Below are 26,757 nucleotides of genomic sequence, written 5' to 3'. Positions count from 1 at the left end.
TCATCAAACTTTTTATTTACGAACTCGCCTCCCCGGTCACTACGCAGAATCTTTATAGTTTTGTTTGTTTGATTCTCGACTAGGGTTTTGAATTCTTTAAACTTACTAAAAACTTCGTCTTTCGTTTTAATAAAATAACTAAACGTTTTACGCGAAAAATCATCTATAAAAAGTAGCATATATCTCGAACCACCGTACGATGTTTGCGGCATAGGCCCGCAAACGTCAGTATGTATGAGCCCTAAGACTTCAGTCGCTCTCGTAAACGATTTCTTTGGAAACGGTAACTTAGGCGTTTTCCCTTCTATGCAAGAAATACATTGTTTAAACTCGGAGTTATTAAAGTCAATGCCGTTGGCCATACCTGATTTCAGTAGGTTCATGCTTCTTGAATTCAGATGACATAGACGACGATGCCACACATCTTGAGAGATAACACGTCCAGTCCCCACGTTCGCCGCGACATGTTCAGCGGACACAGACTCAGACGATCTCGGTTTACTATTACGCGTGTTCGAGACGGTTTGTAATTTGTAAAGACCATTCTCACATTTTGCAATAGCATATAAAACATTTCCAAAATAAATATTACAAACATCAGAAACAAATACGATTTTAAAACCTTTTGACGTCAAAGCGCTGACAGATAGCAAATTACATGACAAGTTCGGAATATTAACTACGTTACAAAGAGTTTTTATACCGTCTTTAACATGCAGTTCGGTACTGCCACGACCCGCACTACAAAGCCTTTCGCCGTTCGCCACGGTGACTTCCAAGCTCGTGTCTGGAACGAAGTCGTCAAGGATGTCCCTCCGGTTGCAGAAATGGCTGGATGCACCCGAATCGACGTACCAGAAATCCTTCTGCACATCTACCGACAGTGCGCTCAGCATGTGTGCTATTTCTTTGGCAACGGGTCCCTTCACCTTCCTGTTCTCTGGACAATTCTTGGAAATGTGGCCCAGCCTTTTGCAGCGGAAATATTTGACAGGCTTTTCGTCACGTCGCTTCGCCACCATCACGGAACCACTACTCGTGTCCGTTCCGTTAGCCCGGCGCTGATGTTCTTGTAATAACTTTTGCTTTACCAGCTCGCTCGACACTTTGACACTGCAGTTTTCTAGCGCCATTATCAGTGGGTCATAGTCAGATGTGAGTCCACTTAACATTATCACAGCTAGAAACTCGTCGTTCAGCGGAGCTTCGATGTCGGTTAATTGTTGTGCGACATCACATATCTTCGTAAGATACGATTCCATATCGGGATACTCCTGGAGCTTCATCCCAAACAACTGCCGCATTAAGCCCAGTCTTCGGCAAAGACCCCTGTCTTCATATGCAGTCTGAAGACTTACCCACGCCTCCCGTGCGGTAGTTGCGTTACGCACGTGCGTGATGGCCACAGGGTTTATGCTCAGACAAATGCGAGCCAGTGCTTTCTGTTGCTTCTTTTTATCGTCGCAAATAGGTTTCACACCATCATTGCTCTCGACGCACTCCCACAAATCTTCATGGATCAGGATCATCTTTACCATGAATTTCCATGATCCGTAGTTCCCCATGCCATTTAATTTTTCAATAGCTGGAACAATAGCCGCCCCCGAACTGGACGTCGCCATTTCGATTTTGGAATTTCGTGCGCAGAATTTTCACGACATAAAGAATAACGCACACAGCACTCCGCAGACGCTCACTTCACATTAAGCGACTGTTACCATAAGCTCTGCTACCATAATAGAAAAAAACCACTTGATTTAAATATAAGTGTGTTTAATTTTTGTGGATGACAAACAGGCAAAATTATAAAAAGCGTTGCTATAGTAAACAACCAGTAAAACGTATAAGTCTATGACGCATGTAGTTTACATATGTTCTAACAAATCATTGCTAACCCGTTATACTTACTTGCGTATTTTTACATGCAATCAATGTTCCCATCCTCCCACCGCAAAAATAAATACGCAAATAAATATAACAACCCACCACCAAAAGTACAAACCTCGACACGTGTTTCGCCTCTCTACGAGGCATCCTCAGGAGATGCTGGAGATGTTGACGGTCTGACACCCGGCAACTGAACTGAATTGTTGTTAATTGCATGTAAGAATACGCAAGTAAGTATAACGGGTTAGCACTGATTAACTAACACGTTATTTTCTCGCGGATTAGCAAAGTAATATTTCTTGCTTTAATTAGCATGTATTTCCGCAAAGTAACGCGTGATTCTATTAATTATTCAAAAAATATTATTTTGCTAATCCACTAAAAAAATCTTTTATTCGCGGATCCACCAAATCAACTCACACCATTTGGTGAATTTCAAAAAAATCACTTAATAAGTCCGTCCCAAATTCCAAAGGTTTCTACGTGTCCAGCTTCATAAACTTCAGTTCAGTAAGTAATGTATTATTTTATTCCTGAAAATTTAATATCAAACGGACTAAGATGTGTACTATCACATTTTAAAATTGACTTATAATTACTTATAAAACATGTAAGGTTTGTTGACATTATTGAGTATACAAATACATATGATATCATTAGTAAATTCAAATAATGGTCACTTATCATAAAAACGTAGCAGGCTCTCATGCTTAACGCCGTAATAAAGATGGAAGATTGAGGCTCAAGTAGGAACTGGTGAACTGGAACTGGAAGCTAGTGAACTGGCCTCAGTTATAGATTTGAATTCAGAATTATCGCCCTGCTAAATGAATAAAGATCTGCAGACGGCCATTCGGGGGATGGCAGTCGTTACGGGTAGTTTAAAGAGTAATCTAGCTGAATGTTATGAAAAGAATAGGTATATACTTAATATCAGAAATCTACGTCTGCGTTTATATTCGCCACCAGGGTTAGACCGCATCCCTCGTTACAAGACTAATCAGTGAGGGTGAAGGCCGGGAAGGGCACACTCTGGGACTGAACGCGGTTCAGTGAGCAGTTGCAATAGGGAGACTGCATTTCGCCTCGCGTTATACCTAGTCTCGCGTTAAATACCTAACCTCTTAGGGATGTAGGTACTACCTGCGTGCATTGTTGTGCAAGTGCATTTAACCAGTCCTGTATACTTAGATCTAGTTTACACTTCGATATACACGGCGCTCACGAGGAACCCGAAAGATTTTAACCACGTACTTCTGAGGCCTAAAGACGGAAAAAATGTTATATAAGTTTCAATCAATTTCGCCAAAAAGATTTTTTTTTTTTTTTCAAATTTAAATACATAAAACGTTAATGTTATGGTAAAACTGGCAAGAAAAATATTTTCTTACGATTTTTTTTTGTAAAAACTTGTTCTTGCAAAGGTTACTTGTCACTTTTTGACATCCATCAATAAGGATATTTAGACTACGCCCCATAATGGCATTATCGCGATCAAAAAGGCGTTTTGCACTAAGTTACGATAAGAAGATGTTTTTTTTACATTGGTATTAACTCTGAAACTAGGCGAAATCCAGAAAAGTTTATATGACATTTTAGTCTATAAATGTGATCAGTAATACACTGTCAAAATCTTTCGGGTTCCTCGTGAGCACCGTGTATATAAAATTTGTCCCAACGCTCGATAGTTGAAGTTGTAATCCTGCAAATCTACTAGTACTATCCTAAATATTTGTATTGCACTCAGGGGCAGAGTTCAAAGTTCTCGGCGGCAAAGTGAAAATAATGGTTCGGTGCTTTACGGGACTTTGACAAAGTTCGCCTGAGTTCGCTACACTGGAGCGTTTGGCTAAATTATTCCCCGCAGATATACAGTTTAAGGAATGCACGATCTGAAACCGAGATCGATTCTAATTTAACAATTTGTTATGGTTTTGATACGACCTTGTCGTTCGTTGGTGATTAGTACACAACGCATCTCGCGCACTACTATCACTTTTCACATGCACCAATCGGTTCGGTATCGAGTGAAGGATGCGATGGACAGAAGCCGATGGAAGCAAATTATATACTCCAGATGTAGGTCTGATAGTGATAACCACGATCCTCAGTCATGAGGGAACGACTAGAGAGAGAGATCTACGAGATCGTATTATCATAAGATCAAAATCAAGTTCTTACATCGGGATCGGACTCCTAAATTATTATTTTGTACAACAAATCTCTTGAGGTTCATAACAAAAGCAAGGTTTCTTGCTGGCCGCTTTACCTCTATGACATTGACGTGTTCTATTCTTACTATTTTTCATTGATTGACATGTGTACTGATTTTCTTGCATATTATAAATAATGTATTTATTTACGTGGTGATTTATTATTTCTATGTAACCTAAACGCCAGATACCTTGCGCTGGTCTGCCGTAACCCTGACAATGGTTATGGGCCCAGGGGTAGGTTGCAAAAAGTGATTAAGTGACGACGATTTTAAAATTTCTTGCTACGACTAAAAGTGAAATAAAATGAGCACTGTACGTATTGATGCTTTATCTAAGGAGAACTACGAGAGTTGGAAGCTACAAGCAGAAGCCGTTCTCATAAAAAATGACCTGTGGAAATATACGAACGGTAAGGTTTCTAAACCAGCCGCAACTGAAGCGGACGCTTTAGAAAAGTGGTTAACGGAGGACGCCAAAGCAAAAGCTGACCTAATATTATGCATTAGTTCATCAGAACTACGCCACGTCAGGGACTGCAAGTCTTCGAGGGAGGTATGGTTGCGATTAGAGTCTATTTACGCCTCTCGTGGGCCTGCTAGGAAGGCAATGTTGTTAAAACGACTATTGTTGCATAAAATGAATGAATCCGGTGATATTCGAGAAGAAATTGGCACATTTTTCGACGCAGTGGACAAATTGGGGTCAATGGAGGTGAAGATCCACGATGATCTTCTATCTATCATGCTATTATATACCTTACCATCTAGTTTTACAAATTTTCGCTGCGCCATTGAAAGCCGAGATGAATTACCGAAACCAGAGGTTCTCAAGGTAAAAATTTTAGAGGAATACGAGTCCAGGAAAGTAAATACAGGCGAAAATGATGTAATGTATGTACGTGAAAAACGGAAAACTTGGAACAATGGGAGAGTTAATACTAAGGGGGAGCCAGGGACGTCACGACCACAGAACCACTCGGGGAATGCCAGGAACGATGGGTATGAAAGAAGAGTAATGAATTGCTACCGCTGTAATCGAATCGGCCATAAAGCCGCGGACTGTCGGGAAACAAACCCAAAACCAAGGCAATTTAGTAATGTTGTGGATGAGGGACTAATGTCTTTAAACGTTTCAGGTATACAAGAATGCAACATTGTTGATAACCTTAAACAACAGTGGGTGCTTGATTCCGGGTGCACGTCCCATCTATGCAATGACGTTCACTTATTTGGAGGTACACTTAAAGAATATAATGGTAAACTGAAGTTGGCTACTAACACAAGCGCGGAGGTTCAAGGTAAGGGCTTAGTTAGGCTATCGGCGTTAACAGAGAGCTCAGCACAACCTATCGAATTTAAAGACACCTTGTATGTGCCAGATTTGAGAACTAACTTGATGTCGGTTGCAAAAGTTACGGATAATGGCTATGATGTGTACTTCACACGTGATATGGCCGAAGTATTAGACAAAAGTGGCAACGTTAGGCTGATCGCGAACCGTAGAGGTAACTTATATTGCCTACAAGAATGTGAATTTGCAAACGCAGTCGCGGATTGCAAGATAGATCTTCGACTTTGGCATGAACGCTTAGGCCATCTTAATGCCAAAGACGTTACTAAGTTGTTACAGAAAACAGGTCATAAGGTGAGTCAAAGTTTGACTAATATGAATGTACTGCGTGATTGTGATGTTTGTGCAAGAGGTAAGTTGTCTGCATTACCATTTTCTGAATCAAGCGGTCCATGTGATGAGAGACTTCACATTGTTTATTCTGACATAGTAGGGCCCATGAGATGCGAAGCGAAATCTAGCGCTAAATATTTTATCACTTTCATCGACGACTGCACACGTTGGTGTGAAGTATATTTTCTTAAGAATAAAAGTAAAGCTTTGGAAGCCTTTAAACTCTACAAAAGTTATGCTGAAAACTACACGGGATTGAAGATAAAATATTTTCAATCAGATAACGGCCTTGAGTACTGTAATTCGGAATTTAATGATTTTTTAAAGCAAGAAGGGATACAGAGGAGGCTGACTGTGCCACGTACGCCACAACAAAATGGAATAGCCGAGAAGATGAATCGCACTCTGATTGAGATGGCCAGATGCATGCTCTTAAGTAGCGAGTTGTCCATAGGTTTTTGGGCCGAAGCTGTAGATACGGCATGTTACATTAGGAACCGGTGTCCGACATCTAGTCTAGGAGGTGACATACCATATGAGAAATGGACCCAGAAACCGGTAAAGATACACTATTTACGGAAGTTTGGAGAGAAGGTTCATTTTCTGAATAAAAACCCAAATAAAGACAAATTTGATGCCCGCGGGATACCTGGAGTATTCACAGGATATCCAAAGACCAATAAAGGCTTCAGACTATGGGTGCCACAAGAAAGAAAATTTATAATTTCAAGGGACATCAAATTCAATGAAAATGTGCTCACTGAAACCATGTTGTTAAGAGATGAGAAAGACTTTCTTGAAGTTGAAGCTTTTCTTCCTACAGATGCTGTAAAGGTTCAAGATACAAACAATATTAACGAGAAACAAGAAAAAGTCAAAATTGCACTCTCTAAAGACACAGAAGTGTATAACAAGGATATGAACATGCCAATTACGACAGAAACTGTGGAAAGACAACAAGAACTTGAAACATATACACAAGATATTATAGATTCAGGTAAGGATTCGCCACCTGTGGCAGAAACTGTTGAGAGAGAACAGGAACTCAGCCGAGAAACAGGAGTATCGGATGTAGTGCACAAAGTTGTATTGAAAAGAGGCCCTGGTAGGCCAAAATTATTGCACACCGGCCAACCAGGACGACCAAAAAAGGTTTACAATTATATTGAAGTAGAAGAATGTAATAAGGAATTTGAGGAGGAGAACACCACTGAAGAATACAAGGACTGTATGGCTGATGCTGAGGACGTAGCAGAAGAATACAGAGACTGCATGGTAGACGAAGAAGACGAAATTGATGAATACATGGACTGTATTGAGTTTGCAGGTGTAGCCGTGGGAATATCTTTGGAAAATGCCCTGCGCAGTGAAGAACGACTAGAATGGGAGGGCGCAATACTATCTGAAATAAGAAGCCTAGTGCAAAAAGGAACCTGGACTATCGTCAAAAGGCCGCCAAATACCAATATCGTTGGCTGTAGGTATATACTGACTACTAAAGTTAATGTAGATAAGACTAGTAAGAAGAAAGCCAGGCTAGTGGCTCAAGGATTTAGTCAACGGTTTGGAGTGGATTACGATAAAACTTTTGCACCCGTTGCCAGACTAGAAACAGTACGATTAATGATGGCCCTTGCTGCAGAGATGGACTTAGATGTTCATCAACTGGACATAAACACTGCTTATTTGAACGGCTACCTCGAAGAGGAAATTTATATGCGTATTCCTCGCTTGCTAAAAGAGTGTTTGCTAAAACTGGTGTATGGCAATAATGAAGATTCTATGATAGTAAGGAACGCGAAAGAAATGCTTCAGAGTTTGGAAACAGGTGGCGATACATGTCTATTAAAGAAATCTTTATACGGATTGAAACAGGCAGGCCGGCAATGGAATATACGATTTGACAAGAAATTAAAAGACATGGGGTTAGTGCAAAGCCTCAATGAACCGTGTCTTTATGTGAGGAAGCACGAAGGCGAACATTTATTTGTACTAGTCTTTGTGGACGACGTACTTATTGCATCAAAATGTGAAGACCGGATAATACGATTTAAAAATGAGTTGAGAAATGAGTTTGACCTCAAAGACTATGGGCAGGTTAAATACTTTTTGGGAATTGACATAAGGAGAGATGATAATGGCATTATGTTGTCACAAGAAGGCTACATCAAGACTGTGTTGGATAAATTCAATTTATCTAATTGCAATGCTTGCAGAACTCCGAGCGAGTTGTCTATTAGTATGCCTAGCAAGATAATTGAGGGCGAAATTAAAGAAAAATGGCCCTACCGCGAGCTAATAGGGTCACTTATGTATTTATCGGTAGCAACTAGGCCCGATATTACGAATACTGTGATTAAGCTCGCTCAGTTCGTAAGTAATCCCGATTCGAGCCACTGGAAGGCTGCTAAAAAAGTTTTACGATACCTTAAAGGTACGGCAAACTATGGCCTTATTTATAAGAAGACCGGTAAGTCAATCCACGCATACTGTGATGCAGATTGGGGGAACTGTCCAATAGATAGGAAATCTTATTCCGGGTACTCCTTCATTTTAGGAGGAGCTAGTATTTCATGGTCTTCTAAAAAGCAGAGGACAGTAGCGACTTCAAGTTGTGAGGCTGAATATGTAAGTCTCGCGGAGGCTTTAAAAGAAGGTTTGTACCTCCAAAGTTTGCTGACTGAGCTAGGTCTATCAAGGTATGCTGATATCTCTCTAAATACCGATAGTCGATCTGCCATGTTTCTTGCCCAAGATCCCGTGTTTCATGGTAGAAGCAAGCATATAGATATAAAGTACCATTTTATACGGGGACTTTAAAAGATAACAAAAATATAGTGTTGGGACATGTACCCACGGAATCAATGCTGGCAGATGTGTTGACAAAACCACTACCCAGTATAAAACATAACAAATGTATGATTGGTCTAGGTCTCAACCCCATTTAACGCATATTGTACATTTGGTTAGAATTATCATTTTATTTTTTATTTTTTTCTTGCTACCTGTCACTATTATTGTTTGGCATATTTTAGACAATAAACTTTGCTTTTGAGGAGGTGTCTTGAGGTTCATAACAAAAGCAAGGTTTCTTGCTGGCCGCTTTACCTCTATGACATTGACGTGTTCTATTCTTACTATTTTTCATTGATTGACATGTGTACTGATTTTCTTGCATATTATAAATAATGTATTTATTTACGTGGTGATTTATTATTTCTATGTAACCTAAACGCCAGATACCTTGCGCTGGTCTGCCGTAACCCTGACAAAATCAATAAGAAATTAGTGTTTCGCACTGGTAAACACGACATAACTATGTAACAGAATATTTTCTTATAAGAATTTTCTTTATTTTGAGTCTCTTGTTCAAGCAATTATCATCTACTGGTATTAACTCACCAGCTCACCTCACCTTTTGATCCGAGAGCCCCCAACTGACTGTATGCAAAGATACGAGTATAAACAGCAACACTCTTAACTGTCCATCTCTGGATCTTATGTCTTTTATAATAAGGTCCACCAATGGACAGTTAACAGTAGGGGTGATGGTACCTACCTATATATTCTGGCAAGCCAGTTTTGTCAGTGGGCGGTAATTTTGAAAATGTAGGCGCGAAGGCTTTGTATACTAATAAAGTAATTTTCACGGGCCGAATTGGCTGGCTCTCAGGACGTAGGTTGGAGACCCCTGGGCTATAACCCCGAAAACCGAAGTTCGCAAATTTTGGGCATATTCCTCTATCACTCTAATTACGCCTTCATTGGAGTAAAAGAGAAAGATCCCCGCAATTTGCGAATTTCGATTTTCGCGGTAGGCCCTCTGATCTAAGTCGCTATTAAAGGTGGGCTGGCCTGGTTAAGTCGATTTTTCAATCTGATCTGTTTATGGCTTTTACATTCCGCTCCACTTACCTGCAGCTAGTTTTAAAAGGTGTTAAGGTTTAAAGGTCCACGTTTTTCTGAAGACATGTAGTTTTTACTGCAAATTCTTTTCATGGACAATAGGTACCTAACCTACAGGATTGGTCACACAGTTATGGACTCCATGTTTACACCTTAAAGCCATCTGCAATTACAGTAAATAGGTGGAGTGGCAGATACCCTTAGTCAGCAAATGCTCGATAAATACATAGCAATTTAATTTTTTATCGTATGGCATATTCTACATCATGGCACGCATTTATGCGTTAGAAGGAGTAAGTCATATTGCTATCTCATTCCACCACATAGCTGCGTTCCTTAAGACTGGCCTACGCTGGGCCATCGTGAAGAGGAGCCCTCACAGGATCAATAAATTGTCAAAATAATTAAAAATTATAAATACAGATTAGGTAGTATTTTACATAGGAGATGGTCTTGAAGTCTTTTGCGTGTCCTGGGTATTTAGTGAAGGGGCACTCCACTACCACGTGGTCAACCAGTATTTAGTCCATCGCTTATACCCAATAGTCCAGTTCATTTTAGATTCCATCAAGTCTCAAATAGTCCTTACTCCCTGGCGGTTGCTGCCTCTGCGTGCGTCCCATTACACGGGCAAGCATCCGCTCGGTATACCTACCACTTACATTTAATTTAAATATCAAAAGGGCATCTACGTGTTGGCTTCGGCTCTGCGCACACCTCTCAAGGGTCCAGAACATCATTGTTGTGATGACAAAGACATACAACTGCTATAGCTATTCATATCTATGTTTTAGTACTGTAGGACGCTGTAGGTAAGGAATTGCAACAGTCAATTTAGCTAATTTGAAGGTACCTGTCTGTATTCGTCGAAGCGAAACGGTGAAATTGCCGGCATTACATTATTTACGCTACAAGCATGGCCTCGCAGTGAAACTTGTGGTGCTGCTTTGATCAGTCGAATTTTAAAGAGGTAAATATTTATATATTATTATCTCCTTTATCATCTTTCTTCTTTAGGTTTGTTTCTTAACAACATTAATATAAAAGTAAAATACAAAAACAATAAAAATAAAATAAATTAATGTTATAGGACATATTTTTAAATAGGTTTATAGTAAACACCCATGACTCGGGAACAAATATTTGTGCTCATCACACAAATAACCGTTTTGACTCGGACAAACTGCTTTCGTATGTCCGGATGTTTTCCTCTACAGGTCGCAATCGAAATTCTCAAGTTTCTCATCAATTTCTCAACCAATAGGGAATATTACTGCAATGTTTTGCCGCCAGAGTGCAGCACTAGCACGTATATTAAATCATAGAGTAACTTATACATACTGTGCCTTAAAATCTTTGCTTAAAATGTAGTTTGACAAGTTTTCATAGAGAATAAAATGTGACATTGATGCATCAAAGCGGTTTGTTTACAAAGGGCCTACCGCGAAATTTAGTTAGCTGCCTCTTTATCGCTCAAACAGGCAAGAGCGATAGAGAGGTTAGATAACGAAATTTCGATTTTCTTGTTTCGCGGTAGACCCTCAGATTGTGATGGATTGTGGTAGTGGCGCCCCCCTACGCAGAGTTTCGCGTAATATTCCTTATTCTCGTGAAATTTGGTGAGCAGCAAGGCCTGTCGAACTTGATACCGTGCACGTGTAACGAAACGTAAGATCAACGTAAAAAAAGTAATGACAAAATCAAAAGTCAAAGTCAAATTGACAAGACAAGACATTTTTGCATCATAGAAATTGAAAAAGTGTACAAATTACACCGTGGATTTATCAATCAGTAACCATTTTTATAACAGAAAAGTGTTAGAAAAACTTAAAAAGCTGCCATCGCCTGAAATTTGGAACAAATGCACTCTGACCTCTAACATATAGGTTAGTATGAAGTTGTCTTCATTTTAATTTCGAATGGCATGACTTTAGCTCACACTCTTTTAGTAGTATTTTATCGAACAATGTCCGCGTCAGCAATATTGACGCCACTTGGCGTCCGGGGTATGAAAATTTTAGAACGTGAAAAATTCATTCGCAAGATCCAAACGCCCGTGTTAAGAGTTCCAGCTGAGAAGTTGTCAAAAATCACACCAAATTGCAAGGATTACTTCCTCAAATTAGAAAACTTTAAACCTGTTCAGAATGACAGTGATAATAAGCTAAAATGCATCTTGTTTAATCCTGAAAAAATCAGCATGTATACTGACATCACTGAAAGTCATCGCCAGGGACTTTTAGAAGTTGGAGTGACAGAGAATAACTTTGAGTTGAAAGATATTCACTTGTCGTATGAGAACTGGTCGTATGGGACAATCTTCAAGGCTGTTTTGCCAGAAAATGAAGATATAGTCAGCGGTTTCACTCAAATTGGGCACATCATTCATCTAAATTTGAAGGAGCATCTATTGGAGTACCGCTCACTAATAGGCCAGGTGCTTCTAGACAAGATTAAGAGCTGCCGGACTGTGGTAAATAAGAGCAGCATCATTGACAACACCTACCGCAACTTCAGTATGGAAGTCATTGCCGGAGAAGAAGATTTTATTGTGACTGTTAAAGAAAACCAGTCCAACTTTATGTTTAATTTTTCTAAAGTTTACTGGAACTCCCGTCTTGGACAAGAACATGAGAGGATCCTAGGCTTTTTGAGGCCGGGAGATGTGTTGTTTGATGTTTTCTGTGGCGTAGGTCCATTTGCCATACCTGCAGTGAAGAAGAAATGCAAAGTGTTTGCTAATGATCTGAATCCTGACTCCTTTAAATGGTTAAATCAAAATGCCAAGTTAAATAAACTTAACATGAGTCTTTTCAAGTCATATAATCTGGATGGGAAAGATTTTATATTGAATAATTTCAAAGAATACATTACAGATTGTTGTTTAGGTAAGGAGAAGTTAGAAAAGGGAGCAAAGTTACATATAACAATGAATTTGCCAGCAATAGCTGTGGAGTTTTTAAAATACTTCAATGGTTTAATTGAAGATCAAAGTCTTGCTGAAAAATTGGACTTTGAAATAATTGTTTATGTGTATTGTTTTGCCCCAGGCAATGATGTTTTGGCAGCAAAGACTATGGTCATTAAAAACATAGGTTATGACATAACAGATGACATAATAGATATTTATGATGTAAGGAATGTGTCACCGAAGAAGGAAATGATAAGAGTCACTTTTCGACTCGGTAAAAAAGTTCTATGTAGTGTTAGTGACAGTGTCAGTGAACCACCTAAGAAAAAACTTTGTCTAGAAAATGAATAGTGCATTTAAACTAGTGTTAATGGACTTTAATAAAGTGTAAAGTGTATCATGTTTTCTAAAGAGATGGTTCTGTTAACACATAAGAGTATTTAAATAAATGGCTTACTGTAACAAGTGTTTTATTTGATTATCTTATCTCTTCAAGTGGCATATGTCATTTTTGGGCTATTGGAATTTTGTTTTTATTCCATTAAATCAAATTTGAAATTTAAATAACATTATCGGTCAGGAGTTGACAGCTTACCACTTCAAGGGTTATATTTCGATAAATAAAAATATTTATCAGCATCTCAGGCCATTTGTAGAGATAATTTATAGGACTAGAATATTGTAGGACTGAAAGAGGGTTTTCTCCGCCATTGACTTGATATAAAGTCGGTACATTTCTGTCCCACACGCCACGACTTCAGATCAAGTCACGGTTTTACAATAAAAAGTTCAAATTCTTTTTGAGTTACAGTATTACAATTAGCGTTTACATTTTAGGTAAAAAATCGAAAAAAAATAAACAAAAACAATTTTTTTTTGTAAAATTGACCTAGTCATGTAACAATTATTCCTTCTTTTGGCCTCAGAAATGCGTGGTAAAAATTTCTCGGGAGCCTCTTGGGCACCTTGTATATATGTGTGCCGTACCAACCTTCTGTAAATGGAGTAAGTGTAAGAGTGAAAACGACAAAAGAGCTTGTAATCGGTCTTTCCTTATAGACGGTTCTCCATATTCACCTTATACAAAAGAAAAATTGACCAAGGGCTCCAGTGACCATGGCAGGAATTGAACCAGCATCTTCAATGGAGGCCTTGGTAGCTTTTTCTTTCATACACACATATTTCAATTTGTAAGTTTTGTGACTAATGTGGCTCAGCGACCCAAAGACGGTCCTGGGCTCCGAAACAAGAGCACGCCACTTTTCCTGCTCCTGCGCCGCTTCCTGCCAATTATCGGCTTGGAGATGCCGTATTTCAGTTTGTAGCTTGAATATTTGAGTGGTAATTATTAGTATTATTACTACATGTAATAAACGCATATATCTATTAGCGCAAATAATTAGGTTATGAAGATAACTAACCAAGTTTTGAGTTTGCTAAAATTTGCTTACTTTCAAAGAACCTTGAGTTTTTTTATTTGCAAAGTTCTTTTGAATATTAATTGTAATTAACATACTTATCAGCTGGTTAAACATTACCAACAAAGCATATATGTATGTATATGCGTAAGTACCTTATTGTTCTTATTCTTTTAAGTAGTACTGATAATTAGGTAAAATTTAAATCTAATTTTTATATTAACCTACCTCACCCATTATATACAACGCTCCATTGTAAACCTTATAGGAATGCACGAAGGTTGATATTACACTGCAAGCGCGTCATTTGACATCTAGCGGCCAAAACGTTAATGATCATACATAATGTATTGTCACCAGACATAGAAGTTTTTGTGGCAAAAACGAGTGCTTGAGAAAATGCAACATCGACAAATAATAACATCGATAAGTCAGTCATGAACTAATAATTAAAAGATGTAAATTCTACTTACTGTAATTTACCGGAGAATTACAAGAATGCAAATCAATTACAAATCCGACCATAATGTCTCTATTACATATATTAGTACTTGAAAATAAAAACGTAAACTGTACAATGTAGAATAAGGTGTCAAAAAATAAGAAAACTACCAATGGGTGTATCAAAGAAGATATCGAACTTGTTGTGTATTTCGCGGTAGCTATCTTTTTATACAATGTTAAAAATATCTATAATAACGCTAAGGTAATATCGATAATAGACATGTCGATATTTGATTTTGTCAATCACTTTATTTTGCCACAAAAATTTCTGTCCGATTGTCACTAATGGTTTTCTATATAATGTAACCTATAATTTTTGTGACATTCTGACGGTTATAATGATCTTCAATGGAAATTAGACTTTTGGTTTTCTACTCAAGATTCAAAGTCAAATGGCAAAAAATTATGTATAGCTCTATATAAATATGGGTTTATTTAGCAGTATGGTGTATATTTTCAGTGTAGTGAGCGAAATGCCACAGAAGGGTGAGGACGTGTGTGAACTCCCGGGCTTTGCAGATGTCTTGGAGGAGTCTGAACAGGTTTGTATCGCCTTCAATTTGAGTTTCTAAACAATTTAAGACTCATCTACGGCTACCACCAATTTGAGGCTGACCTATTCGCTAGCGTATGCGTAACTCACTTTCTATGCATCTCGCTCGTACTCGCATATTGCTGCGACCGAATTGTACAGTCACGTCTGAAAATATCGATACGAAAAGTGTGCCAAAAATATGTATACACTACCTTAAAATATGGGCAATAAAGTCGTGTATACATATTTTTGGCACTATTTTCGTATCGATATTTTCAGACGTGACTGTATAAGGCAGTCGTGATAAATCGTGTCATTCACGAGGACGCATGCCTTGATTTGTATTGTGATGTTATTAAAGGTTAGATTTGACAAACCTGCGCGTCATCGTGGATAATGGAAAAGTTATCTGGAAGAGATCGCTTAAAGATAAGACCGCCTGTTGTTTATCTCTACTTTTAATTTTCTTTGTTTGTTGCGTTCTATATTGTATCCGTATGTATATCGGAAGTAGATAAATGAGAAGTCACTATGACAATTCAAAAATCCCACGGAAAGTCCAGCCTAGAGTAGATAATTGGGTATCAATTTAACGCAAAAATTCGTGATGTCATCAATGATATTAATATATAGAGATAGGTTATACTCATACGTAATGCTAATGAGTCAAGAATTATTTCCATATTTATTTCATTACATACGAATGAATCCGTTTTTACAAGCTTTATACAACTTGCCATTTCCGATTGAGCTGAAATTATGCATCCATATGTTAATCAGATGACAATGCAATATTATGATGACATGGAGTTGATCTGATGATGGAGACAGGAGGAGGCCATAGGAACTCTGTGATAAACCAACGCAGACTAATGTGTTTAGGGTTGTTATAATTGTCTCGATGAGTATTAGCTGCCTGTGGAAAGAAAAGTACAGTCAGCGATAAAAGCTTGTACCGAAAATGAATTTTTTGCCAAAAAATTACGAGTATCATTGGTTTGATTAAAATTGATTTATCCTCAGGTACTACGAAAATGCTTCAAACAATACAAAACCGACGAAGTGTTCCTGTCATTCAACGGTGGCAAAGACTGCACCGTGCTCCTGGACATAGCCATCAATGTGCTGACCGATGTATACAAAGACAAATCTGTGATTAAGAACCTTAAGGTTCTTTACATAAGGACTAACAGGTAATTTTATTATGCTATTGAATTATACGGTTGGAATAGGTACAGTAGAATCCGCATATAATGATATCAAAGGGAAACAAATACTTCATACTAAGCGGCTGTCATGTAAAACGTAGTTCATCATTGATCAACTGCTTAAATTATGTTAAGTTTTCCAATTTAATCTCAAATTCAATTTATATTTTCAACAGACAACAATGGTTCATAATGGTTAGTAACATTTAAGATTTAAAACTAAGCGTTGTTAAAACAAAAACAAGAAGCAAAAACAGCAGAGCAAAAAACAATCACCTGGTAGCGGTCATGAGCCAGGCATCGGAGTTTTTAGAGAGAAAATATTTATTGCCACAAAAAACCTTATCAACAAAGTACAATATAATAACCTTAAATACTAAATACAAATTAATTAGAAAGATAGGTACTTCGACATTTAATACCTGATGATTGGGCAATGGGCTCCAATCTCAGCATATGCCAAGCAGAGGGCCTAGCGCTGGTTTTCAGACTGGTAATTTAATTATTATTAATAATTTATTAATAATTTCGCATGGTAAGACTAATAGAGAGCTATGAAGTTGACATTAGCAATAAAATTAAACTCATACTCATGCATCTATTTAATTACTGATTTTAATTTTATAGTCAAGTACAAGAATGTTAACGAGTTTGTAAACGATCCTTTAATTTTGTCTTTCAGGACACAAATAAAACAAATAAGAATAATGACCATTTTTTTGTACTGATTAATTTATATTCATATTATTTTTACCTCTTTTAATATACAAATTAGTTTTTTTTATGAAATTTCTTAATATAATTAATACAAAAATGATCATTAATCTTATTTATCATATTTATATATTCAAAGATAAAATTAAAAGATCGTTTACAAACTCGTCCACATTCTTGTCCTTGATTATAAAATTAAAATCTGTAATTAAATAGATGAATGAGTATGAGTTTAATTTTATTGCTAATGTCAACTTCATAGCTCTCTATTAGTCTTACCATGCGATAATGACACTCTCAAAATGTCGCACAATAGGTGAGTCGTATCGGCCCGTACACAGTAGCCAGGTCCCGGCTACAGTAGCCAGGTCCCGGCTACAGTAGCCAGGGTGGGGTTGGAGCTGGCTCGCACTCTGCAGACCAACGAGGCAATTCTCGTTGGTATTATGGCATAGTAGTCAGCCGTGCGAGCTTGTGCAAACATGCCTGATGCGCTGCAGAAACGGGGCAGCCCCAACAACATCCTGAAACCATTATTATATTGGACGCGCAACCCTTTGTGAGAGATAAGTTTTATTAATTTTGTCCCAATTATCAACTTGCCACTGAGAATCAAAAGTAAAACAACTTACACGCCACGCACGCATCAAAATACTATAAGCGTAGTCATCTTATCTGACCTCGTTACGAAGAATTTTATATAAACACCAAACTTCGCACAGTAATTACGTAATAGTAATCGGTTGGTCAATATAATAAACCGCGGCCAAGAGCATGTAGGGCCATGCTCAGAGTAGGGTTCCGTAGTTACTCTTCCGTCACAATAAGCTAAACTGAAGCTTAAAGTATAGTAGATTGTTAACCAAGGGATGAACTGTGGATGTACATCTTTGTACTATGAAGGGGAAACATTTTGCGATAACTCAAAAACAGCTAAACTGATCATGTCTGCTATAGTTTTCATTTAATGTCTTTCTTGAGCCCTACTTCCACGAATTTTTTTACCTACGGTTCTAAAGTTAGAGGGGGGGGACACATTTTTTTTTTTCTTTCGGAGCGATTATCTCCGAATATATTCACGTTATCAAAAAATGTTTGTTGAAGACCCGTATTAGTTTTAAAAGACCTTTCCAACGATACCCCACACTCTAGGGTTGAAGCAAAAAATTAAGTGTAGGGGAGGTACCCTAAAAAAAAATTTTTTAGATTTTATTGTACGACTTTGTCGGATTTATTGATTTATATATCCATGGCAAATTTCAGCTTTCTAGTACTAACGACCACGGAGCAAAGCCTCGGACAGACAGACGGACGGACATGGCGAAACTATAAGGGTTCCTTGACTACGGAACTCTAAAAAGAGGCATCTTTAATACGATTTTCTCTGCTATAAATGTTAACCGATCGTGTAACGGCAATTGCAGAAATGAAGTCGATGCCATGAATAACCGTTCACCAAACAATACTTTCATAAGTTTTATAATTGCTGGGATAAATTCAGATAATAAAGCCAAAATTTACAATGCGTCTTAAGTTATGTACAAAAAAGTAAATTCCGAGAATGTGCGTGTGTAATTTAATTAGTTACACTCGATTACGTCGGTTCAGATAAAAAAGTTTGCGCGTGTAGATTAATATTGTTGTAGAATAGGTTTTTACATGTTTGGTATTTTTAGTAAAATAACCGCATAAATACGTTTTTGGTGAACGGTAGAAAACCTTATAATATAAATATGGAGAACAGAAATACATATTAATTTATAAATACATATTAATATGTATTTGAAAAGTCCAGTAATCGCTTATCCTCCCATGTTACAGTCGAGTTCATAAATATGTATACATTTCTTCACCTTAACCTTAATCCATTGCAACAAGGCGAAGAAATGTATACATATTTATGAACTCGACTGTACCACCCTAAAATGTTTTTTTTATATTGTTAGGTAAATATATCAATTCCGTTCAAAATAGTCATATGTTGAAGTCAAAAACTCCAAAAAATATGTCAGTAGAGATCAGTCACTTTCAAGCTTTGATTTCCAATCTGGTTTTGCTTTCCAGTCCATTTAGAGAACTAGAAGCGTTCGTGAAGCAAGTGGAGCTCCACTACGGCATCACACTTGAAGTAACCGAAGGCGAGTTGAAAAGCACCTTGCAAAGGATAGTGGACGAAGACAGTAGGCTTAAAGCCTGTCTCATGGGCACGAGGCGGACCGACCCGTATAGTCAAGATTTGCAATTTATGCAGGTAACTAAACAATTTCTTTAATATTTCATATTCATCTTTGATTTTACGTTATGTCCGGTACAGTTCGTAGTTCAAGGACGTAGTTCTGCAAACGGGGACGAACCCACACTAAATTTCCATTCATTACTTCATGTTGTAACACGAAGGTTTGATTTTCAATTTTTTATCGTGGGGTTGGTTCTCGTTTGCAAGATTACGCCGGAACGCCGGACGCAATTACGACGGAAAAAGGTAGCACCTTTTACTTTTATTAAATTGGCCTTCATTGATCCAATGTGTGTATCGGGCATTATGTATAAAGGTTTCACTAAAACTATTTCGTCGGATGGATTTTGATCCCAGCATCTCGGCACCTCCATCATGTTGCGGAGAAATAAGTTTCTTAGAACTGTCTGCGAAAAGTTGTATGGCAAAAAAAGCGTAAATTACAAACAGGAACATTACTTTAAATATAAAAAGGTAAATAAAAATAAAAATATTATACGATATCTTTACCCAAATTGACCAAGTCCCACTAGTTTCTCAGACAACGATATAAATATAATATAAATATTTAAATACATAGAAAACACCCATGACTCAGGAACAAATATTTGTGATCATTACACAAATATATATGCCCTTACCGGGATTCGAACTCAGGACCATTGGCTTCATAGGCAGGGTCACTACCGACTAGGCCAGACCGGTAGTGAATGTAATATTGACTTTGACAAAGTGCCAAAAATATGTACACACTACCTTAATGTATGAGCTACTTGATCCAAATAACACTAGACCCTACCCATAGTATTGTGTTCCTGCCTGTGAGTAAGGTTGCCAGAGCTCAACGAGGGTGCGGAATGTTAGGGTCGGCAACACGCATGTATCTACTTTGGAGTTGCAGGCGTTCATAGGCTACGGAGACTGCTTACCATCAGGCGCGTCGTATTCTTTTTTGCCACCGACGTTAGTATTAAAAAATCCTCTGTATTGCAGAAAACGGATGCCAACTGGCCACAAATAATGCGAGTATCACCACTGCTGAACTGGTCGTACCATCAGATATGGAGCTACATCCTGGCGCGGCAGGTGCCGTACTGCAGTCTCTACGATCAGGGGTATGTTCGGTCCAATGGCTTTTTTACAGTTTTTACTCAAACTAAATGCTAAGTTATTATTTTACGGCGCAAGCTTTTAGACCCTGGGCCAGGATCATATTTCGTCAGTCATCGCCACCCGGCTGATACTTTGTCAGATGATAGTTTAGATGCTGTTTTAAACTAATAAAACCGTCAGCTGGTTCTATCGCGGTGGAATGACCGTCAGCTGTAAAATGAACATGTAAAAAATATAACGAACCAATTGGAAATTCGTTTTTGGGTATGAAAATAGCACTATAGGCATAAAACATGTAGGTAAAGTATGGCTTATTTTTTGGCATCTGTTAACATGTTCGTTGTTTATACAACTTATTAATCAATTTGTTTTTACAAAATATTATTATTATTGATTTATTTATTATAATATAAATTCGCTACATAATATAACCGGGAATCCCGAGCTCCCGAAATGCCACCTACAAGCTATAACAAGCTTTTGGCGTGGAAATTTTTAGAAAAAGGTTAGGTACCATTTACTTTTTCGCCAAACTATCAACTTTTAGGGTATATATACTCAGAAACGAAGACTATCGATTGAAATTGTTAGTTTGTGACGCATCTTCACATGCATTTTGTATAAACCGTCACAAAACGGACACCTAAATTATGTAGGAAAAACTTGGAACACTTTTGTTTTTCTAGGTTTGAATCATTAGTCTTCGTGATTCTGATGTTTTTTATACATGCTGCCCAGTAATAAATGGATAACCTTCTAACCACCGACAGCCGACCTTAAGCTGGTCATGATAAAAGTGCACTATTTGGCTCTAATAGGTCTAGTAAAAGTTTCATGGTTTTTGAGATAATCGAACTTTTTCTATCTTGGTGTTAATTACTGGGCACCCAGTATAGTTGTTAATTTTCTGTAGTAAATGGTACATACACATTTTTCTGAAAACCTGGTATGTGTAAGGGAGATTTGAACCAGTGCTCGATGTCCGATTGACCTAAAATGTACTATAGGTACCTACTTACGTAAGTTGACAGTGGAAGCTTTTGGCATCATTCAAATGATCTGTGGAGATCAAATATGTATGCCCACCCATAGGAACTCAATGATAAAACAATGCAATCTCACTAAATTTAGGCTCGTAAAAATCATCTTCAGATAACTTTGAAAAGAAAGCCGACTAATAAATGTTTGTAACAAGAATGGTTTCTTTGACAATAAACTTATTTCAGTTGTATAACTTTTAAAACTGGAATCCGCAGATACACATCAATAGGCAGCACGCTGAACACGTGGCCGAACCCGGCGCTAGCCCTGGGCGCGGGCTACCGGCCCGCCTGGCGGCTCGCCGACGGCGCCCGCGAGCGCGCCGGCCGGGTGCCGCCCGACGCGCAGAACGGACTCAATGGGAAACGTGAGAATCTATAGTGATAAAACCACAGAAACGTAAATACACAGATACACATCAACCCGACCTGCGCTCGGAGACGTAACCCGAGAGTGCGCCGGTCGGTTCGTTCGGCACCCGACACGCAGAATGGAGTCAATGGAACGTGAAAAGCTTTATAGGTCCGTACGTATCAGGAGTAGATAAATGCAGATTCATATTTAGCGTTTTATGCCTTTTTTCGTAATCATGTACAGTCCTGGACTTTAATTGTTGATGCATTTAGGGTTGACTTTACATTAGACATTTCATACCGTTATACAACCAAATTAGCTTGAACCTTAAAAGTCCGTAACTGTACACGAGGATGACCAATGCAATTTTCTTTCATACATTAAGCCATTCAAATTAACATCGTTCTATGCTAATGGACTAGCTGTGACCAACCGAATTGATTTGATAGCCTTTTTACAAAAGACGATTACATTAAACCGTTACAATTAAATCGTCCTGTACTTGATTGAAATATCTGGATCGAAATTTTTGTATTATTTAGCGTAGTTGATGGTCTCGGTAACGTGCCTCGTGTAAAAACTAACAATTATTCGAGATAACAAATATTGTAAAATTAAATAATGTTTAAAACAAGAACACCTAATAAATGAATCAAATTTTAACTCATTTAAATGATAAATAAATAAATATTATAGGACATTATTACACATATATAACGTAAATGTATTATTTATAACGGGGGCCGATAGTAAAATCCGCCAGATCATTAAATTCCTAGGCATATTGTGAAACGTGAAAATCATTGTGTCATTCAGGGATCGGAAACCGGTATTTTTTGTATGGGAACGAAAACTGTATTTTTTCGTTCTTTGCAGTTTTCGTTCTTTGTTAATTATTTCATTCCTAATCAGGCAATCTAATAATACGAAGTCGCTATCTAAAAACACAACTGAGTCCTACATTTTGAGTATAAAATAAACCGAAATATATGGTTATTTCAATGTTTTTGCAAAAAACCGGTTCCGATCCCTGGTGTCATTCTCTTAGTCGACGGAGCCCAGCGGGGCTCCTATTTCTGGACAGTTTGCCCTTCAGACATATGAAGCAACCTGACGAACCTATCCTACCTATCTATTAATTTGCCCTCAAAACATTACACAGGAACTTTACGATCAGGCGGATGTTACGATCGCCCGTGACATGTACAAAGCGTCACGCCTCATCATCTTATAGATGGCGCTTTTTATTGTGTTTGTATTTTACTTCACACGCTATTCAACTTTCATCTCACTGCTATTTAAAAGCTACAATCGAATAATAAAACCATTTTAGGCATATATATTATATTAACCTAATAATACTCGTAAATAAAATACAATGTGGTGATAAGTTAAAAGGAAATCAAATTTTATGTTCACACAGGCAGCTTTCTTAAGTTTAAATTTTAAGTTCTATTAATCGACCAAGTGTTAGAAAATATTTTAGTACTTACTTACTATTTATTCATTAGACATACATATACCTAGATTTAATTGAAAGAATAGTTTTGTATATTTTTGTAAGTTAGTCGTGGAATTTGTAGACTTAATAGTTAAATTATGAAGATATAATTATTCGTAACAGTGCATTGTGTATTAAGGGCGGTAAGAAATCACGAACGAGTGTAAATTGAAGCCCGAAGCCGAAGGCGAGGGGTTAATTAACAAGAGTAATTCCTGTATCGCCCGTGGCACACACAATGTTTTTCATCTCATTTCTGCTTTTCGAACGTACATTACAGCAAGTGTGATAAAAAAAAAACATTACAGCCCTAGGTCGAAATTTAGGATTTACGAATCGCATCGCCTACGTGTAATAAGTTAACACCTTTTACGAGCAAGTGTGATGAAAATTTACGTTTCTCAAACTTGAAATGAAATGTTGACATGACTTACTGGTCAGGAAATACTACATATCAGGTGCGATGAGTGAAGATGATATGTAAAGGAATTTCATACAGCCTTACACACCTAGGCCTGTAAGGCAACCTTCTTTTGTTATTAAACGTCAAATTATGGCACGTGTTAGCATTCAACCGTAAAAAATCTATAAGCAAAATTCTGCCATTATGCTTTTTTTTTTGTCTTTTTTTGTTTTTTTGTGTTTGTTAAATATTATATCAAGGGGTTCAAAGGGGAACAAACATTTCATTATTTTTGTGCTACGACGCACGGTTTAGGAGATACAGCCCCATAAAGTTTTTTATTTTCAGTCATGCTGAAATCTTTATAGGGCTGTATTTCCTAAACCGTGCGTCGTAGCGTAAACATAATCAAATTTTCGTTCCCTTTCAATACCCCACGCACTGAATAACCTATCACATTAGGACATGAAACAATCATCATCATCCTATTTTTTTTTTAATTTATCAATGCAAGTTTGAGAAAAGCACTATACAAATCTCGGCGAGAAACGGGGTTGCCGGACGCGTATCCCTATCCGATACGCGGTCTATCTCTATCGCAAGGGCGTCGCCACCGAATGGGCTAGGGGGGCAGTTCATGTGGCCGATGGACAAGGAGAGGGGGAGAGAAATTATTTATGCCACGGCGCAAGCTCTCATCTCTTTTATTTTACCAACAGAGGCTCCATACTAGTATACGATACTTCTAGTTTCTGGTTGACTGATGGTTTCTACTACTTTGGGAATAAATCAAATTTCATTGAAATATTATGATTTGTGTTATTTTAAGTAGTCACACTAAGGTTAGGTGGGGTATGAGGCAAAGCAAAAAACTTGTAAGAAAAATAAACAGAAATACTTACTTAAAGTTATTAAAAACGAAATTGAAGGGTAACACTAAAATGAAACTAAGCATATATAAAATTAAAATGTTTATTTCAGGCAAGTAGAGGCCCATAAATAAATACCTTAAAACTAACATACATATTATAACAATATATCCTACAAATCATATTATGGTTGCGATGCATCACGCAACCCCGCAGTGTCAAGCTGTCAAGGAGCCGGCCTCGGAATCTCTCTGAATAAGATAGAAAATCAAACTTATAAAAACCATCTGTCATTCAGAAATTTTGCTATGTTATAGAAAATTGTTTACCCAGTTTTTACTAGACGTTCCTATACTGTTGCGCGTAACTTCTTATAAGTTTTTAGAAAATTAGTTTTACATTAGGTTGTGACAATTTTGATTTATTATTGGTATTCTATTAAGGTAGAAGTACTAGTGCTCGACGTTGCACTAGTCACCGACATTGGGCACTTTATTTCATGGAAATATAGGTTAAATTTGAACAACGGAGTTTTTTCTGTATTCGAACTTAATCCTTGTCACTTTGACATAAAGTGCCCATGTCGATTACTAGTGCAGCGTCGAGCACTAGTACTTCTACCTTACATTGTGTTCCCGTTTCTGACATTTAATTTTTGTAGGTTTAATATGTCTTGATTGCTAAAATTGCTGGTCGAAATCCAGCCTCGGGCACAGGCTTTAAGCCTTGTGTCACCTTTACATGATATCCATATATATAGATAATTATAAATTACTATTAACTTATTATTTTATCAACAAACGTTATGTAGATGTAAAAATATATTTTTAATTTAATTCGTTTATTTCTGTAAGCCGATGACAATTCTAGTATAAATACGTAACGAAAAAATTAAGTACCTCTAATGTGCTAACCTAATCCAACAATGTATTAGAGTATGAATTTTCTCAAATGATATTTACGCCTTAATCTGTTAAACAAAAGCCATTGTTTCTTTTGTGCGATCGGTCGGCCCCCGTGTTGGGCGCGTGGCAGAGCAACAAATGTCGTGTAAAAAACGGCTGTATCTTAATGGTTTTAAGGTTCAAATCTATGTAGCTACATGTGACATGTATTGGTAATGTAGGACGATCGACCACCTCAATGTAGGCGAGCGCTCGTATTATTACATAGATTTGAACCTTAACAATATCACGATACAGTTTCTTTTGAAATCATATTGTTGCTTTGCCAGGTGGCTAATACGCTGACTGCTAGCAGAAAAGAAACAATAGCTTATGTTAAACAGATTAGGATCTGAGGCCTAAAAATCTTCTTCTTAAAGCTAGCGTTATCCCGGCCTAGCGCCAGGGTCCCCTTTCCTACTTAATCTTGTCCACTTTGCCCGGCCTTCGGCATCCTCAGGTGTGAGATTGTTCTCTCCCATGTCCGCTGTCACGACGTCCAGCCAGCGCTTCTTAGGCCTACCGCGGCCGCGTGATCTAAGGCCTTGGACAGTGAGGTTGAGGCATCAATTTCCGAGGCCTAAAAATCATTTAAGAAAATTCATACTATACAAGTATACAGGTTATGGCGGTTTATATAAAATGGCTCCAGGACGACAGTATTTTAGTAATATTTGTGTTCACGTCGCCCTTGCCTTTTGTCGACGTATTATTTTTTAATTATCTGCCAGATTCGCGTACAGCTGTTGTTATGCAATTAGATACGTAAGTTTTATTTTTGTAACTTATTTAATTGTTTTACCTTTAATTTAGTTCAAAGAGGATTTTAAATAAAGGTGGAATGTCAAAGAAAATTTTGTAGCCTCCACAAATTTACTGCCATCTTTCGACACATGATTAACACTTTTAGAACGCCATTTGACTTGGATCCTTATTTTTTCACTGATATTGTGTTAAATTTGTTGCCATCGCTCGAAACCTTGAGCCTTTGATCTACTAGATGGCGCCACTTTTTGATAGGTATTTAACAAATTTAACACTTATCAGTGAAAGAATAAGGATCAAAGTCAAATGGGGTTCTAAAAGTTTTAATCATGTGTCGAAAGATGGCAGTAAATGTACTGTGGCTGCAGTTTTCTTTGACAATCCACCTATATTTAAAATTTTCTTTGATTTAGATTTTCCACCAAGTTATCAACAACTTAATTTTAAAGTACTTAAGATATTTTGTGTGACAAAAAAATTATGGTAAATTAAACTGTCATTGTTAAAATAAATGACTTAACAATCCTGACTGGAGTCAATCAAAAACTG

At 37.6% G+C, this 26,757-nt stretch overlaps 2 protein-coding genes across 3 annotated transcripts; both read left to right on the top strand.

The window, feature by feature from the left end:
* The first annotated feature begins 10,592 nt into the window (after positions 1-10,592).
* Positions 10,593-24,773, top strand: LOC133519637 (FAD synthase-like). Of its 2 annotated transcripts, none has more exons than XM_061853681.1 (6): positions 10,593-10,662; positions 14,986-15,067; positions 16,084-16,253; positions 19,047-19,233; positions 20,212-20,333; positions 21,588-24,773. In XM_061853681.1, exons 2-6 carry the CDS (start codon positions 14,999-15,001, stop codon positions 21,751-21,753), a joined length of 714 nt encoding a protein of 237 aa, XP_061709665.1. In that variant the 5' UTR covers positions 10,593-10,662; positions 14,986-14,998; the 3' UTR covers positions 21,754-24,773. The 2 variants fall into 2 exon arrangements, with proteins under 2 accessions (XP_061709665.1, XP_061709663.1); XM_061853679.1 differs by lacking the exon at positions 10,593-10,662 and adding an exon at positions 11,067-11,578.
* Positions 11,572-13,050, top strand: LOC133519636 (tRNA (guanine(37)-N1)-methyltransferase-like). The gene has a single exon (XM_061853678.1). It carries the CDS (start codon positions 11,617-11,619, stop codon positions 12,952-12,954), a length of 1,338 nt encoding a protein of 445 aa, XP_061709662.1. The 5' UTR covers positions 11,572-11,616; the 3' UTR covers positions 12,955-13,050.
* Positions 24,774-26,757: the final 1,984 nt, after the last annotated feature.

The sequence above is a fragment of the Cydia pomonella genome, chromosome 7 (assembly GCF_033807575.1).
Source record: "Cydia pomonella isolate Wapato2018A chromosome 7, ilCydPomo1, whole genome shotgun sequence".
Taxonomy (NCBI): domain Eukaryota; kingdom Metazoa; phylum Arthropoda; class Insecta; order Lepidoptera; family Tortricidae; genus Cydia; species Cydia pomonella.
Note: the sequence above shows the minus strand (reverse complement) of the source record. Positions and strands in the feature narration are given on the sequence as shown.

Coding starts and splice junctions, on each gene's coding strand:
- LOC133519637 (XM_061853681.1), top strand. CDS start 14,999: ATGCCACAGAAGGGTGAGGACGTGTGTGAACTCCCGGGCTTTGCAGAT. Junction 15,068..16,083: donor TCTTGGAGGAGTCTGAACAG/GTTTGTATCGCC, acceptor ATTTATCCTCAG/GTACTACGAAAATGCTTCAA. Junction 19,234..20,211: donor AAGATTTGCAATTTATGCAG/GTAACTAAACAA, acceptor TCTGTATTGCAG/AAAACGGATGCCAACTGGCC.
- LOC133519636 (XM_061853678.1), top strand. CDS start 11,617: ATGACTTTAGCTCACACTCTTTTAGTAGTATTTTATCGAACAATGTCC.